This window comes from Magallana gigas, chromosome 5 (genome assembly GCF_963853765.1).
Source record: "Magallana gigas chromosome 5, xbMagGiga1.1, whole genome shotgun sequence".
Lineage (NCBI taxonomy): Eukaryota > Metazoa > Mollusca > Bivalvia > Ostreida > Ostreidae > Magallana > Magallana gigas.
In genome coordinates, this window is record NC_088857.1 from 33,964,619 (window position 1) to 33,977,504 (window position 12,886).

At 34.3% G+C, this 12,886-nt stretch overlaps 1 protein-coding gene across 1 annotated transcript; it reads right to left on the reverse strand.

The window, feature by feature from the left end:
* Nucleotides 1–3,739: 3,739 nt before the first annotated feature.
* Nucleotides 3,740–9,366, reverse strand: LOC105338938 (putative ammonium transporter 1). The gene is made up of 11 exons (XM_011444262.4): nt 9,132–9,366; nt 8,343–8,432; nt 7,153–7,380; nt 6,733–6,848; nt 6,461–6,598; nt 6,039–6,272; nt 5,792–5,933; nt 4,532–4,626; nt 4,272–4,398; nt 4,042–4,176; nt 3,740–3,924 (listed from the first exon to the last, which is right to left on the reverse strand). The coding sequence occupies exons 1-11, from the start codon at nt 9,268–9,270 to the stop codon at nt 3,857–3,859; spliced, it is 1,512 nt and encodes a 503-aa protein (XP_011442564.3). The 5' UTR covers nt 9,271–9,366; the 3' UTR covers nt 3,740–3,856.
* Nucleotides 9,367–12,886: the final 3,520 nt, after the last annotated feature.

Genomic DNA, 12,886 nt, shown 5'->3' on the forward strand with positions numbered 1-12,886 from the left:
TCCTTTGTGTTATCCGGCTTCTTGCGAAATGTTTGTTACATTCATACATCCGACAGTTGAGTAGCCTGTCTAACATCGACTCTCCACACACTCTTCTATGAAATATTAATTTCAATTTTAAGGAGCAATAATGATCAAATGACATTTAAGTTATCACAGCCTTCATCTGGAAACGCTCTCGGCGACTCGGTCCCTTTACTCTATAATCGAGAACCCTTTCCCCCATCGAGACTCGAAGTCCTCGCATCGATTGAAATCGCATCCTCTGCATCTCCTACCAGCTGTCGTCATGTAGTAAGTAACTCGTCGACAGTTGGCAGGAACCGGAAGACAGCTAATCTCAGGGCATGGCGGGGTGGCAGGTCGGCTCCTGTTCTGGGTACCGGTAAGAGTTGATGAAGCTGATCTCGAACCCGATCGTCTAGATGCGATCAGTCGCAGGATTTGTTGGCGAAGATCGTTGGCGTTGCTCGTCCCTTGGAGACTTAATCGTTGCCTTCTCAAAAGAGTCGCCATAGTGGAACTTATAAGTCTTTGGTTCGGGCGTGTAGATGGACGCAAAATAAGACGGTTCCTTTGTTGCGGCGTTAGCCTCAACTGACCTGAAAAAAAAAATCAACAAGCAATATATCTGGGTTCTTCACAATCTTGTCACAACCAAGCAGTTTAACAAAAAAGAAAACATAAACATAAAAAAAATGATAAAAATGAAATACATAAAACACAAAACATAAATCGTAGATTATGATTGTTTTGTTCAAATTGTTTTTTAATGGTCATTTGTAAAAATGCTGTTGATATAATGTTACCGCAAACGTGTTAAATGCTGCCATAATCTTGAACAACCATAACTACATGTTATTAGCTCTGATATATTTTGTTAGTTCGTTAACTGCAAGTAAGTGAATTGTTTGTTGGGCTTGACCTCAAAGAATGGCTGTAACTTTTAGCACAATACGGTGTCCGACAAGTTCTCATTTTGTTTTTGTCCCTTTTTTCTTCATTTGTTTTTGGAAGCTAATTAATGGAGAGATCATGTTTGATTTGAACGAAGTTGTTTCCGTGTTCACTGACCTCTGTATTTAATGCTATTCTAGGATAGTCGCAATTTGCCTGTAGTTTATCCGTTTCATAACGAATAAACAACAAGATTACGTAACCTTATATTTTATTGGCGAAAAGCAATAAATACGAAGTGTAATAACATAACGACATGACATAATAATTATGGACCATGCATGCTTTGTAGTGAGCATCGAGTTAATGGTTCGAGAGTGAAAATCTAGATTGACAGGTTACGTAAACCGATGGTAATCAATCGTCTTGATCCTCGAATAAAACTGTCTCTTAATCAGCAGAGACTAAGATACAGGCTGACAGATAATCTCTACATTAATCTTGCATTATTATTATTAGATTTGGAACATACTTAGGTGTAAGACAAGGATGCAAGCTTAGTCATTATTTCTTGTCACATTTTTCTACAAGAAATGCATTCAAACGTTTTGAGAAACGTTTTTATAGTGTAAAAGTTAAAGTTTTTTTTTCAAGACGATGGGGGCTGTTGGTTTTTCGTCTAAATTACTTAAAAAAAAAGAGGGGAAAAAAAGTCTTAAGTATACAGTACATGGATATATCCAAGCTATATACATATAAATATCTACATTCATACAACACAAATAGGGAGGCGTTTATGTAAGTAGATAATAACAATGATAATTATTCATTAAAGTACTACAAATGTATCTGCAAGTACTTTTTAAGGATCTGCATTTATGGAAGTTCTCTTGGCCGCAACCTCCTCGTTTTTATAAATTATTTTAAAAAATGAGCAAAACCAGTTTTAATTGACACTTTTCCTGGCATTACAGAAAAATAAACCTACACTGTATATAGACAGTGTGCTGACGAGTCATTATTTTAGATGAATGTTCATGATTGAAAATGAATTTTTGTTATCTCTCTATCGTATTGCATATAATCATTTGACTTAAAAGATATCTATTGCAGTCTATTGAAAAGGATAACAATACTTGGTTTTAATTTTCTTCTTCCGTGTATTCGAGAAAGTATGGTGAAATGCATAGCATTTTTTTTATGAAGTACTACTACCTAATCTCCGTTTTTCAAATTCATACAATAATAAAGTGTTAAACATACCATAGAATCATTAATCAATTAATTTTCTTAGTCTTTTAATAATAAATTGTTCTTACCTTCAGTTTGGTAGATGTTTAAAACCATCATGATCAAAGTTAAAAACCCGTGAAAATTATTAAAATTCATCTTTAAAGTCACAATAGCTCCTATATCACTCAATAGAACGTTCCTTATGAAATTGGATGTAAAAAAGATATACTTAATATACATATAGAAAAGTTACTGGGGCGAGACGGGTTCAAAGGTGAACGCAGAAAACATACCTGCGGTTGATTAGAATATACATGAACGAAAGGTTTGATTGCCTGTAAGGTCATAGGATCAGCCACACTTATCGACTGCGGGCCGAATGCCGGTTAATTTGATTAGCATAATTATTTTTTATTTCCGTTGATAGTTTTTTAGAAGGTAAATGGACAGTATTTGAATAGCTACAGATACATGTACGGTTCATTAGAAATAGTTCAAAGGATACTCCCTGGTCTCTTTCGACCTATACTAGTAATCGACAATTGGTCTTTTAAAATTATACATATATCTTAAATTAACCTCGAATACTAAAAAGGCATAATGAGTTGAAATAATGTACTTATTTCCATGACTTTTGGTAATACCACTGTTTAGATTTCCTACTAAGCGGTCACTTAGCGCGACTTTGTATAATTCACATACAGTTCTGTCACTACTTTATATTATCTGCAATCACGAAGCAGACAGTTTGCATTTATTCATCTGCACTAATCAAAACTGAATTCTATTATCAACTTAAGGAATTCCATGTTTTAACAATTTCTTTTCTTATGAAGAACAATACCGACGTTAATATAATACAACCATAACATTTAAAAGCCTTCTGCCTGTTACATTAATATATGTGACATATCATGTGAAAAGCATCGGGAAAAATCGGGACAATATCGACAAACAGTTGCTGGGAAACCCATTCGCATTCTGCAAGATTCGGACAAACATTTTTTTTCATCGAGAAAAAGTCCGGAAATTTGCAATTGAAACTAATGTTACCATATGGCCTTGCCCATTCCAGAATCGATGCATGGACATTTCAGCTTCTTAATAAGGAGGCTTGTACATAGATATTATTTCGTCCGTAAAATAATCTTCAAACTTTCGTCTACTATCTAGATATTTAACTTTCATTCTAAAGTAGTTAAAATTATAATCAAACTTTTTTTTCGGAGGCAAAATATACTATATAATAGATCCGATTCCCTAACTCATGAAGATCGGAGAGTTTTGTGACGTAACCACGTCATTTTGAGTAAGAGCTATTTAATTTGTAATTTGTGAACTTTATGAAGATCATACATAAACATACCTTATAACATATAGGTTTATCCCATACAAATATTGAATCGTGTTACTTTCCGTTTTCTCATATTTCCAATTAGAGAAAACAAAGTTTATGATAATATTATTCATTATATCTCTGATAGATCTACTCGATTCAACGTATGATTTTTACCGATGTATGATTTGTGTTCGTTTGCGTATGGTAAGAAGACATGTTCAATGACAGTGGAACAACAAAAGCAGGTATTACAATATTGAATTTATGCCGTACAACAATAGATGATTTTATATGATATATGGAATAGTGAGATAACATATTTTCGCATTTTATACATATTAGTTAAAAATAAAATAGCATAATATACATTTAAAGTAAGTTCGAATTTCAAAGATTGGTTTTATTTGTGCCATTAGATTGCACACTCGCACTACCCAGGGATAGATTTGAGGAGCCTGTAAAAAAAAAAGCTTCGTTATTAACTCTAGCATTCAAATGAAATGTAAAGGTTATTTATATTTACCAATCATATTTTAGCTACATGAACATGCCTTTACACATTATTTAATTACCACGTCTGATGGACTTGGAAGGAATACTGGTGGCCTTCCCAACCATTGTAAACAAGGTGTCCCCCTTTTCTCCCCATCCGTGTCCGTAAGCCTCGGCCGGGTAAGCTGGTTCTCCGTGCTTTGGAATGTCCAATCCTACAAAAACAAACCAGAAGGAGTGTGTTTGATTAGCTGAATGGTGATATGAAATTTACTATAAATAATTGATATCAAAAGCGGCAAATTCGAACCTTTCACTTCCCACTCAAACGATACTCTGAGGAGGTTGAACTTTTTCAAAAGGAAGAACATGACGAAACAGAGGGCGCCCGTCCACGCAATGATGGCCACCAAACTCGTGATCTGCCAAACAAGCGTCTGTGAAATGTATGAATAAAAAAGGTGTACATTTTTTTTATATAGCGAATTTCCAATATCAGACGATGACAAAGATAACTGAAATTTTATAACATTGTGAGTGTATCACGGAATGTTGTGTTAAGGTGTTTACCAGTGCCGCCTCGGCATTCCATTTATACAGAATCCCGACATCTCTAGAGAGTAATCCCACCGAGATTACTCCCCACACTCCTCCCCCATAATGCACTGTAAAGAGACAAAAGCATGCTTGCTATGACATCGCGGGGGTGTTAAGGAAGCATATGGGTAATTTAGCGTCTTATTTTGACTGTTATATTCAAAATAGTGAAATTAAATAATTATTTTGAATAAGATCAAAAACTTAGTATTATCCTTTAAAATAGATGTTAGTGCAATAAAATCGGGTAGTACATAACTGCCACATTGGTGCATTATCACGTGACAACTATAAATAGCTTACGTATATTCCTTAACATAAAATGAGATAGAACAACACTACCCCGCGGTTTCAAAAATAAAATAAACATACCAAGTGAAAGCAAAACATCTCAGTTTAATCAAAACCGCTGCTAGAATCCTATGTTTTTCCTTTAATATTAAAAAGTTATTTATCCGGTTCTCGTAAAACCTTCCCAACTTTTATATAGTTTGCACGGAAAACGGCAAATTGCATCAAAATAACACACAACATGGGATTCTAGCAGCACTTTTCAATTTAAGCATTGATCAAACTAACGATACGTATAAAATTTCAAGTTCAATATATACGGGGTAGTGTTGTTCTAGTCGGATTTTCATATCGTAAACAACGACAGAGGAAAGCCTGGCCGAGATATAAAAGCAAATTTACATACCTTTTAGCGAATGATTGATAAAACTAACATCTCCCCCAGTATTCTTATGTTCAATTCTCAATAAATCACACCACAATACTTTATTAGAGTTCTTAGATTAGTTATATTTTGAATATGTTTACAATGCTTTCCGATAAAATTCACACGACATTCAACTTTTAGTCATGACGTCATCAATGTGTAAATCTACGTAATACAAACTAATTTCTGGAAAAAAATTGTCTTCAGTATTTTTCATTTGTTTTTGATCTACGTTTCATCGCTTAGATATTTGAATATGTACATAATAACTAAGATTTGTGATTTCAAGGAATTACATGTAACTCAGATTCCATATGCTTCCTTAACACCCCCGCGATGCCATAGAACAAAGAAATGACATGAGTATTACAGTACATCCACAAGAAACTCAACTACGTGCAATGAATTCCAATGCACTGCGTTAAAAAATATGTTCCGTAGTGAGTTTTTATAAAATATTTTTTTTTCCATATCGGGAATATTACTTGCAGCAAAAGACCTTGCGATGTAAATACCTGCGCATGCGTCTAGAGGGTCGTCCACTTTAAGTTTGAATAGAACGAGCCACGTGGTGATCATATAGGACACGCCCCCTCCGATCCCAATCAGGAAGGCGGCATATGTTTCCATTTGGTTACAACCGGCACAGATGGCAACCTATTTGTAAAAAAAAAAGCATCTTTATTTAATATGAGTTCTACATCAGATCATCGAAGCATATTCTTGCATCATGTTTATGCAATAAATGTAACGATGTCTTACCATTCCTGCTAAAGCACCATTAAGAGTTGTGGCAAAGCTCCACTTCCGGTCCCCAAACCAAGGGAGCTTATTCATAAACATTGTCGTAAAAGCACCGGAAGTAGCTGACATGACAGTGTTTTTAATTGCTGTGGCAACAGCGGCACCGTCGCCTGGGTTGGAGATGCTTCCTTGTGATGAGCCATTAAAAGCCAGGAAACCAAAGATCAGGATGAATCCTCCGAGAGCAGCCAGCTACAAGAAAAATGGTATTCATAATGAATTATTTACATCTACTGGGTATTTTCTCCTCTTTATGAATTCCAATTGTGTTCATACAGCTATATACTGATGTAAACGAATCACGATCCGAGGGTGTAAATCAAATTCTCTTTTTTTGTAAACTATTGGCTTATTTTTTGACACACAAATAGAGGACTTACCGGTACAGAGTGTCCCTTGATTTCCTCTGGTTGACCCGTCTCTTTGTCGAATCGTCCAATCCTAGGACCCATCACGGTAGCAGCAACAAATGCCGCAACACCGCCACACACATGCACCACGCCACTGCCAGCAAAATCCTAAAATTATGTATTTTTTTTATTTAGAACTCTGTGCTTAAAGAAAAATTCAATATAATGTGTAGATAAAAACATTTATGTTGGGTTTTATTTTTGCGTTGTGCGCATGGCTCCTGATTGACGTGTATCAGTACCTGATATTGAATGGTAATTGTCCCGGTAGAGTTATCTCCCGTATCGTGCATGAAGCCCTGGTTCATCCAGCCTTCTGAGGACCACGCCCAATGAGTCAAAACGGGGTAGATAAAGCCTGCAGAGAGCATATATATACATGTATAAGGTATTTATTTTAAAGACGTTGAATTTTTTTTTGGTCAAGTTTTTACATGCGTTTCCTCAAGAAGATCGACTGAATGAAATGAACCTTGCAGAGTTGTATTAAGGAACCTGTTCCCCTGCACTTGCAATGCCACTCACAAAAAATGTCAAATCTATGTTAATGAAAATATTCCTACGTTTTTAGATTTTTATAACGAAGTGAGTATGTATACAACTTAATTGGGAAGCAACTAAACGATGGGTCATTAGTACACTAAATCACCTTGCTCATTTACCTGTAATCACTGAACTATACACGAGGTAGGCAATAAAGTCACATCGCTCGGCGACCGCTCCAGAAACAATGGTGGCGGCGGTGGCGGCGAAGACGTACTGGAAAAACCAGACGGCGTACGAGGAATCGCTCAGCCCGCTGTGTGCGAAATGCTCATATCCAATGAAGGCGTTCCCCGCTCCAAAAGCAAAGGCGTACCCGAAAATCCAATAAAACACTCCCGAGATAACTGGAAGTAGTGAAAAGTTTAATTAGTTGGATCGTGAATTTTAGTGAAAAAGCAAGCTTTAGTTTTTTGAAGTATCTGATTAAAATAAGGCGTTTTACGCTCCCTATTTCTCATTTGTAATATATACCGGGGGTTTAATAGACTAGTCTTATCTTTTGTTGGTAGATTCACTGTTTGTCACTCGAACATTCTTGAATTCAAGAGATGTTACGTCAGTGAAATTAAGCACACAATATTCATGCGCGTTCTAGAGTTTATATCCCTCCCGCCCAGGGATTTGCAAGTTAAAAATTCACATTCATGAAGTAAAAAAAAAGTAATTAAAAATAAGATTATAGCGCCTTTCTCTGAATGGATTTAGTTTCTTCAAAATGGAAGAGAATTACACTGGTTTTTTTTTCATTTCATTGTTTTTTTAATTTTTGAGTTAGAAAATCTGTTGAAGAAAGGGTTAGGAAAGGTGAATCTCCTCATGGAAAAGGATCATAGATTTGCGCCTGATTTTATTATCGGAAAAGTTTAGTGCGATTCGCCCTACTTCTTATACGGCTTTACTGAATTTAATGTTAAAATCGTAAATCCAGTTTTTATCCCAAATTACTGCGTCACAAATATATCAAATACATAAAAGCTTGTCCCAGAAACAAAATCTTGTAGTTAATGGGGCAAGGAGGTCATTGCCTGTAATCAGGGTTCAGATTGTAGGTACCCACCCCCCACCCTCCACCGTAAGCCGATATATACAAATTAAGATACCTTATGTAAATTACCAACGTTTTAGTGACCTGAAAAGGAGATTTTATGAGGGGTTTTATTATTTGTGGCTAAAAAGCCACATTCTTGATTAAATCTTATGGTCCTTTTAGATTGCTGTTATAAGACATCATCAAGTAATTTTTGTACAGTATTTTTTTTTTATCAAATGAAAGAATGTAAATCAAATTTGAAATGGTAAGACTCACAAGAATCGAGCAAGTTTTTGATCAGAATATTCGTTGTATTCTTGCTCCGGACACAACCAGCTTCGATCAATGCAAATCCACCCTGCATCACTGCGAATAGAATTATAAGATAATTTTAAAATGAATCAAACTAAATCAATTAAAAAAAGGAAAGAAAACGAATGTCTGACAAATATGAATTTAAATGATGTTATGTAAAGTTCTGACCTCATATTATTGATAGTTAATCATTTTTCCGACATGTAATGAATATTGTGGAATCATCGATTGTTCGTGGGGGACCAATGTTCGTGGCTTTCGTTGTTAATCCTTGCCCAAGAATTTACACCCCCACGAACCTATACACAATCATTTACTTAATATTTATCAATATTTATTATTTTGAAAAAAAACGGGCTGTGACTTATTTTTAACTATCACTATGCCGTACCTAAGACCTTTGTTAATCCACAAAACGGTATACTTGCACGTGGATACCATTATTTGAAACATCTTTTATAAAGACAAAATGCTTATACATATATTTGCTTTTTAAACAAAGATATTTTAGAACAAAAATGAATTGGTTCCATATTTACTGTAATATTCTGACATTTAATGAACTTTATCGTTTAAAAAATATAATCTGTTACACGACTTTGTAAAATATTTACTAAACGACACTAGAATCAAAACGCGAAATAAATTCATATCTTTAAAACTGTTCTGTCCACATACTGCTGCTGCTGATGAAAATGACGAGAATATAGATGATGATGATGATGATGATGAATGACAACGATTACTTACGATAAATGATGATTCCCATGATGACCAGGAACATTTGGTCCATGTTTTCGGCGGCGCTTGTTTTCCATTCCTGTAGGCCTTTCGCTGTTAATTCCAGGCGTTCTATTGCATTTGTAAGGTTAGTTAAATCTGTGGACATTTTGCTGTCTGCTCAGTTGCTCTTTGCACCCGGGATAATTCTGAGGTACATGTATATATATTATAACTGTTTGTCAGGGTTTGCTTTGCGTTTTATAAAGAACGCGGGGACATGGTTTGATGGTCATGACCCGCATACATTGACTTTTTCCATCCGTGTTTACACGCCTGAATATTTCTATTTTCAAGACAAAACACTAAAACTAAGTAGTACAAAACAACATCACCGGCACTAAACAGGGAAAATCAGCAAATCAAATATCCCCTCGGGACATGACATCTTCCCGTGTAAATTACCCGTTGAATGGGTTTGATCTTGACCATCTTATGGACGCTGTTCTAAACTAAAGTACATAAAAGTACATTTTCGTTTGAATATATTTCCATAGACGAACCTAAAGAAACTGAGCAACAGTGTTCATTAAACGGGTCACTTATGTATACAAGAAAAAAAAAGTTGGTCACTATTTGGCCCAAGGACAAACCATGCATGGTTTGAATCATCGCTGAAAAAAAGTCTCAAAATCAGAATATATAAGAGCGTTTTCTATTTATCACGATGGTATTTGATCTACAATTGTCGAGCATGCACAAATTATAAGAAAAATACTGTAAGTTAATTAATTTTTTTTTAAGTTCAACTTCACGCAGAAGCAAATGATATAGGCCTACCCATAATATTTTCAAGCGAAACCATTTATTTAGAAATAGATGCATGTCTCTATTATGAAAGCGAAAAATAGCAAAACTACTATAGTAAGTGCAATGTATAAAATTCATTATAATTTGGTAACGGACTATTTAGAAAACATACGTGTATTTTTCTTAACCAGTAGTTTAGAGTCCACGAAACTGGAAATTATTATTCAATATTTACACTTTTCAGTGTTTTTGCTTGCGATTTATTACTTTACATTCCAATAAGTTCAAATGACGCATATATAATTGGGGCGCAATCGGGGTTTTCATATCTATATTCAAATATTTAATCGTACAACTGCTGAAAATTATATAAATATAAGTAATAGGGAATCGTTCTTTGAAGATCATAAAGCCCTTCTGGTTTTATCGGATTTGATCACTTCCCGACCGAAATTATCATCTCATTATACTCAAAGAATGATTCCTTATTCCCTAAATATTTCAGGTTGGAAATACCCCCCCCCCCAAAAAAAAAATAAAAATAAATAAATAATAAAATAAAATGAATAAAAATAAAATTATTTCATCCTGACACATACTACGCAAGTATTTTGTATTTATTGGTCGTTCTATAGAAATCTTCTTACAGAAATTAATAAATTACTTCATGCAGTGATTCCCATTTCCTCACACTAAACCATCTCCATCCAGGGCATACATATCATATTTTTGAAATCAGCGATAACACACGTGATCTATTAACATATATTATACAGAGTGCCATTCAGAGCAAACAGGGTACCATGTGGTATTTTATGGTTCATGTCATCCCTTGATGTCTTTGTAACCTATCAATGTTCTTCTTCAATTTCGATGTACGGTTATCGCAAAAAATCGTAAGGACAAAGACGATTTTTTAAATTTAATTTAGTTGTAAATTCTAATTGGGTCAACATAAGTAAGAATGCATGGCAAATATAGCCAAACTTATGGTTATAAAGTATACGCGTACAAACAAAATGTGTGATTTTATGTAAAATAAGATTGGCTGTATGAAATTACAAAATCACTTTAAATGTTTTATCAAATCTCATTTTAATTACTTGCTAACAATATACCATACGTAGCAACGAGCAAGTAAAACTTCTGTTTTTGCTTTTTTGCCCTTTCAAGTTTACAGCAGTCTAAAAAACCCGGACTTCGCTTTTTCTTTTTTAATTGTAACATATTGATCAATTAAATAATTTGTTAGAAGAATGATATAATATAAACAATAAAATGCTTTCTTTGATTATTCGTGTGGCATATCTCAACTGATAAATTACAAAAACGTGTACGTGTACGTGTAGTTTTAACACACGTATGCGTACTCGTACACGTTTTAAATCTCAACGTCTTGAACGTGTAAACAGAACACTGAAGGCAAACGAAAGAAAGACAACTCTGAGTTTTCTAAAATAATAAATGATAACCTTTTGAGTTGTCTCCATTTTAATTTTGCTTACCAAGGGGCTAGATACAGGGATTACGTATAATGTATGATGCATTTGTCTTATAGCAGTATTATAATTTTGTAAAATGACAAAACAGACAAAAAATGGAGAGAATTATAAAATTGATAAGAAATAAAAATGTTTCTGATAAATACATTCCTGTGTGCATTTCTGATGAATATGGTATGGCACATATCCATATTGTGAAGTACTTCCTATAAAAAAAATAAAATCAAGTGTAACCCCCCTCCCCCCCCCCCCCCAAAAGTTACTGTACCTTACAGCGTAACGCAATGGGTTAGAGTGTTATCTACGAGTCTGTACGCCCTGATAGGGCTTTTATCAATTTTAACTTAAAAAAAAACTTCTACAACATATTAATTTTTGGTCAAATATTGTGAAATTTTAAAATTCTAAACCGGTAAAGGTATTTTACCTAGAATGTTCTTTTATCCACAACATTATGGACATGTGTTCGAATCTTACCACACTGAGGTGGCTCGGCTGTTCATTCAATTAGGATGATTGGGAAACAAACAACACACGTACATATATAAACTTTCTCCCTCTATAGCATGTCGAGACAAATAATTAAGATAATGTTTGAAAGTTATGATTGAGTATATGTATAGTTGTAATGGGTAATTTATGAAATAAACTGAATATTCATAGTCTCATAATAATTTTTATGCTTAATTTCGCGTGTCCTTAACTTAAACCGAACACTGAATAGAATATATACATGTATGTCCACAGGTAGGCTCGAACCCAAGGCCCTTCTAATTACACTTCTAAACTTACTGCTTTAGTAAGTGTATGGGAGTTTGATTGATTCAATTGCTGGTAATGAATATATTTTATTGTATGAATCACATTACTTGGTATATATATATAGTTGAATAAGTTTGCAAAATGTGGACCAGGACAATATATCATACTTTAAATGCATCCATAATTTGTCATAATCACAATTATATGACTCTATGTACATGCATATAACTGTATATTTCATCTTTCCAAATGTCCTTGTTTGATGAATAAACATACATGATATTCAATTATTTTGATCACCATTTTTAATTCAGTTTTAAATAAAATTAATGGATAAGTAAATATATAAAAAGAAGAAAAAATGAATTAATTGCTTCAGCCCATTATAAATAATGAAAAAGAAATAATAAACTCCAAATCATAGATGCTATATGATGGCATTTATAGCATATCCTGCACTATATTCTATCGATATCAGTGATTTAATGTCAGATGTCTTTATCCTGAGTATGTTTGTAATAAATACCATAGTTTGATGACTAAGATATAATGGCACACATCAGAGAGTCAGATGAGACACCTCACATACATTTTTCTTTTGGGGGATAGACAATGAAACCTTCAATTTTTCAAAGTCAAATTAAGTGATTAACCCCCTCCCCCCCCCCCCCCCCCCCACCCCACCCCCACTTTCAAATTAATTAAGTTACA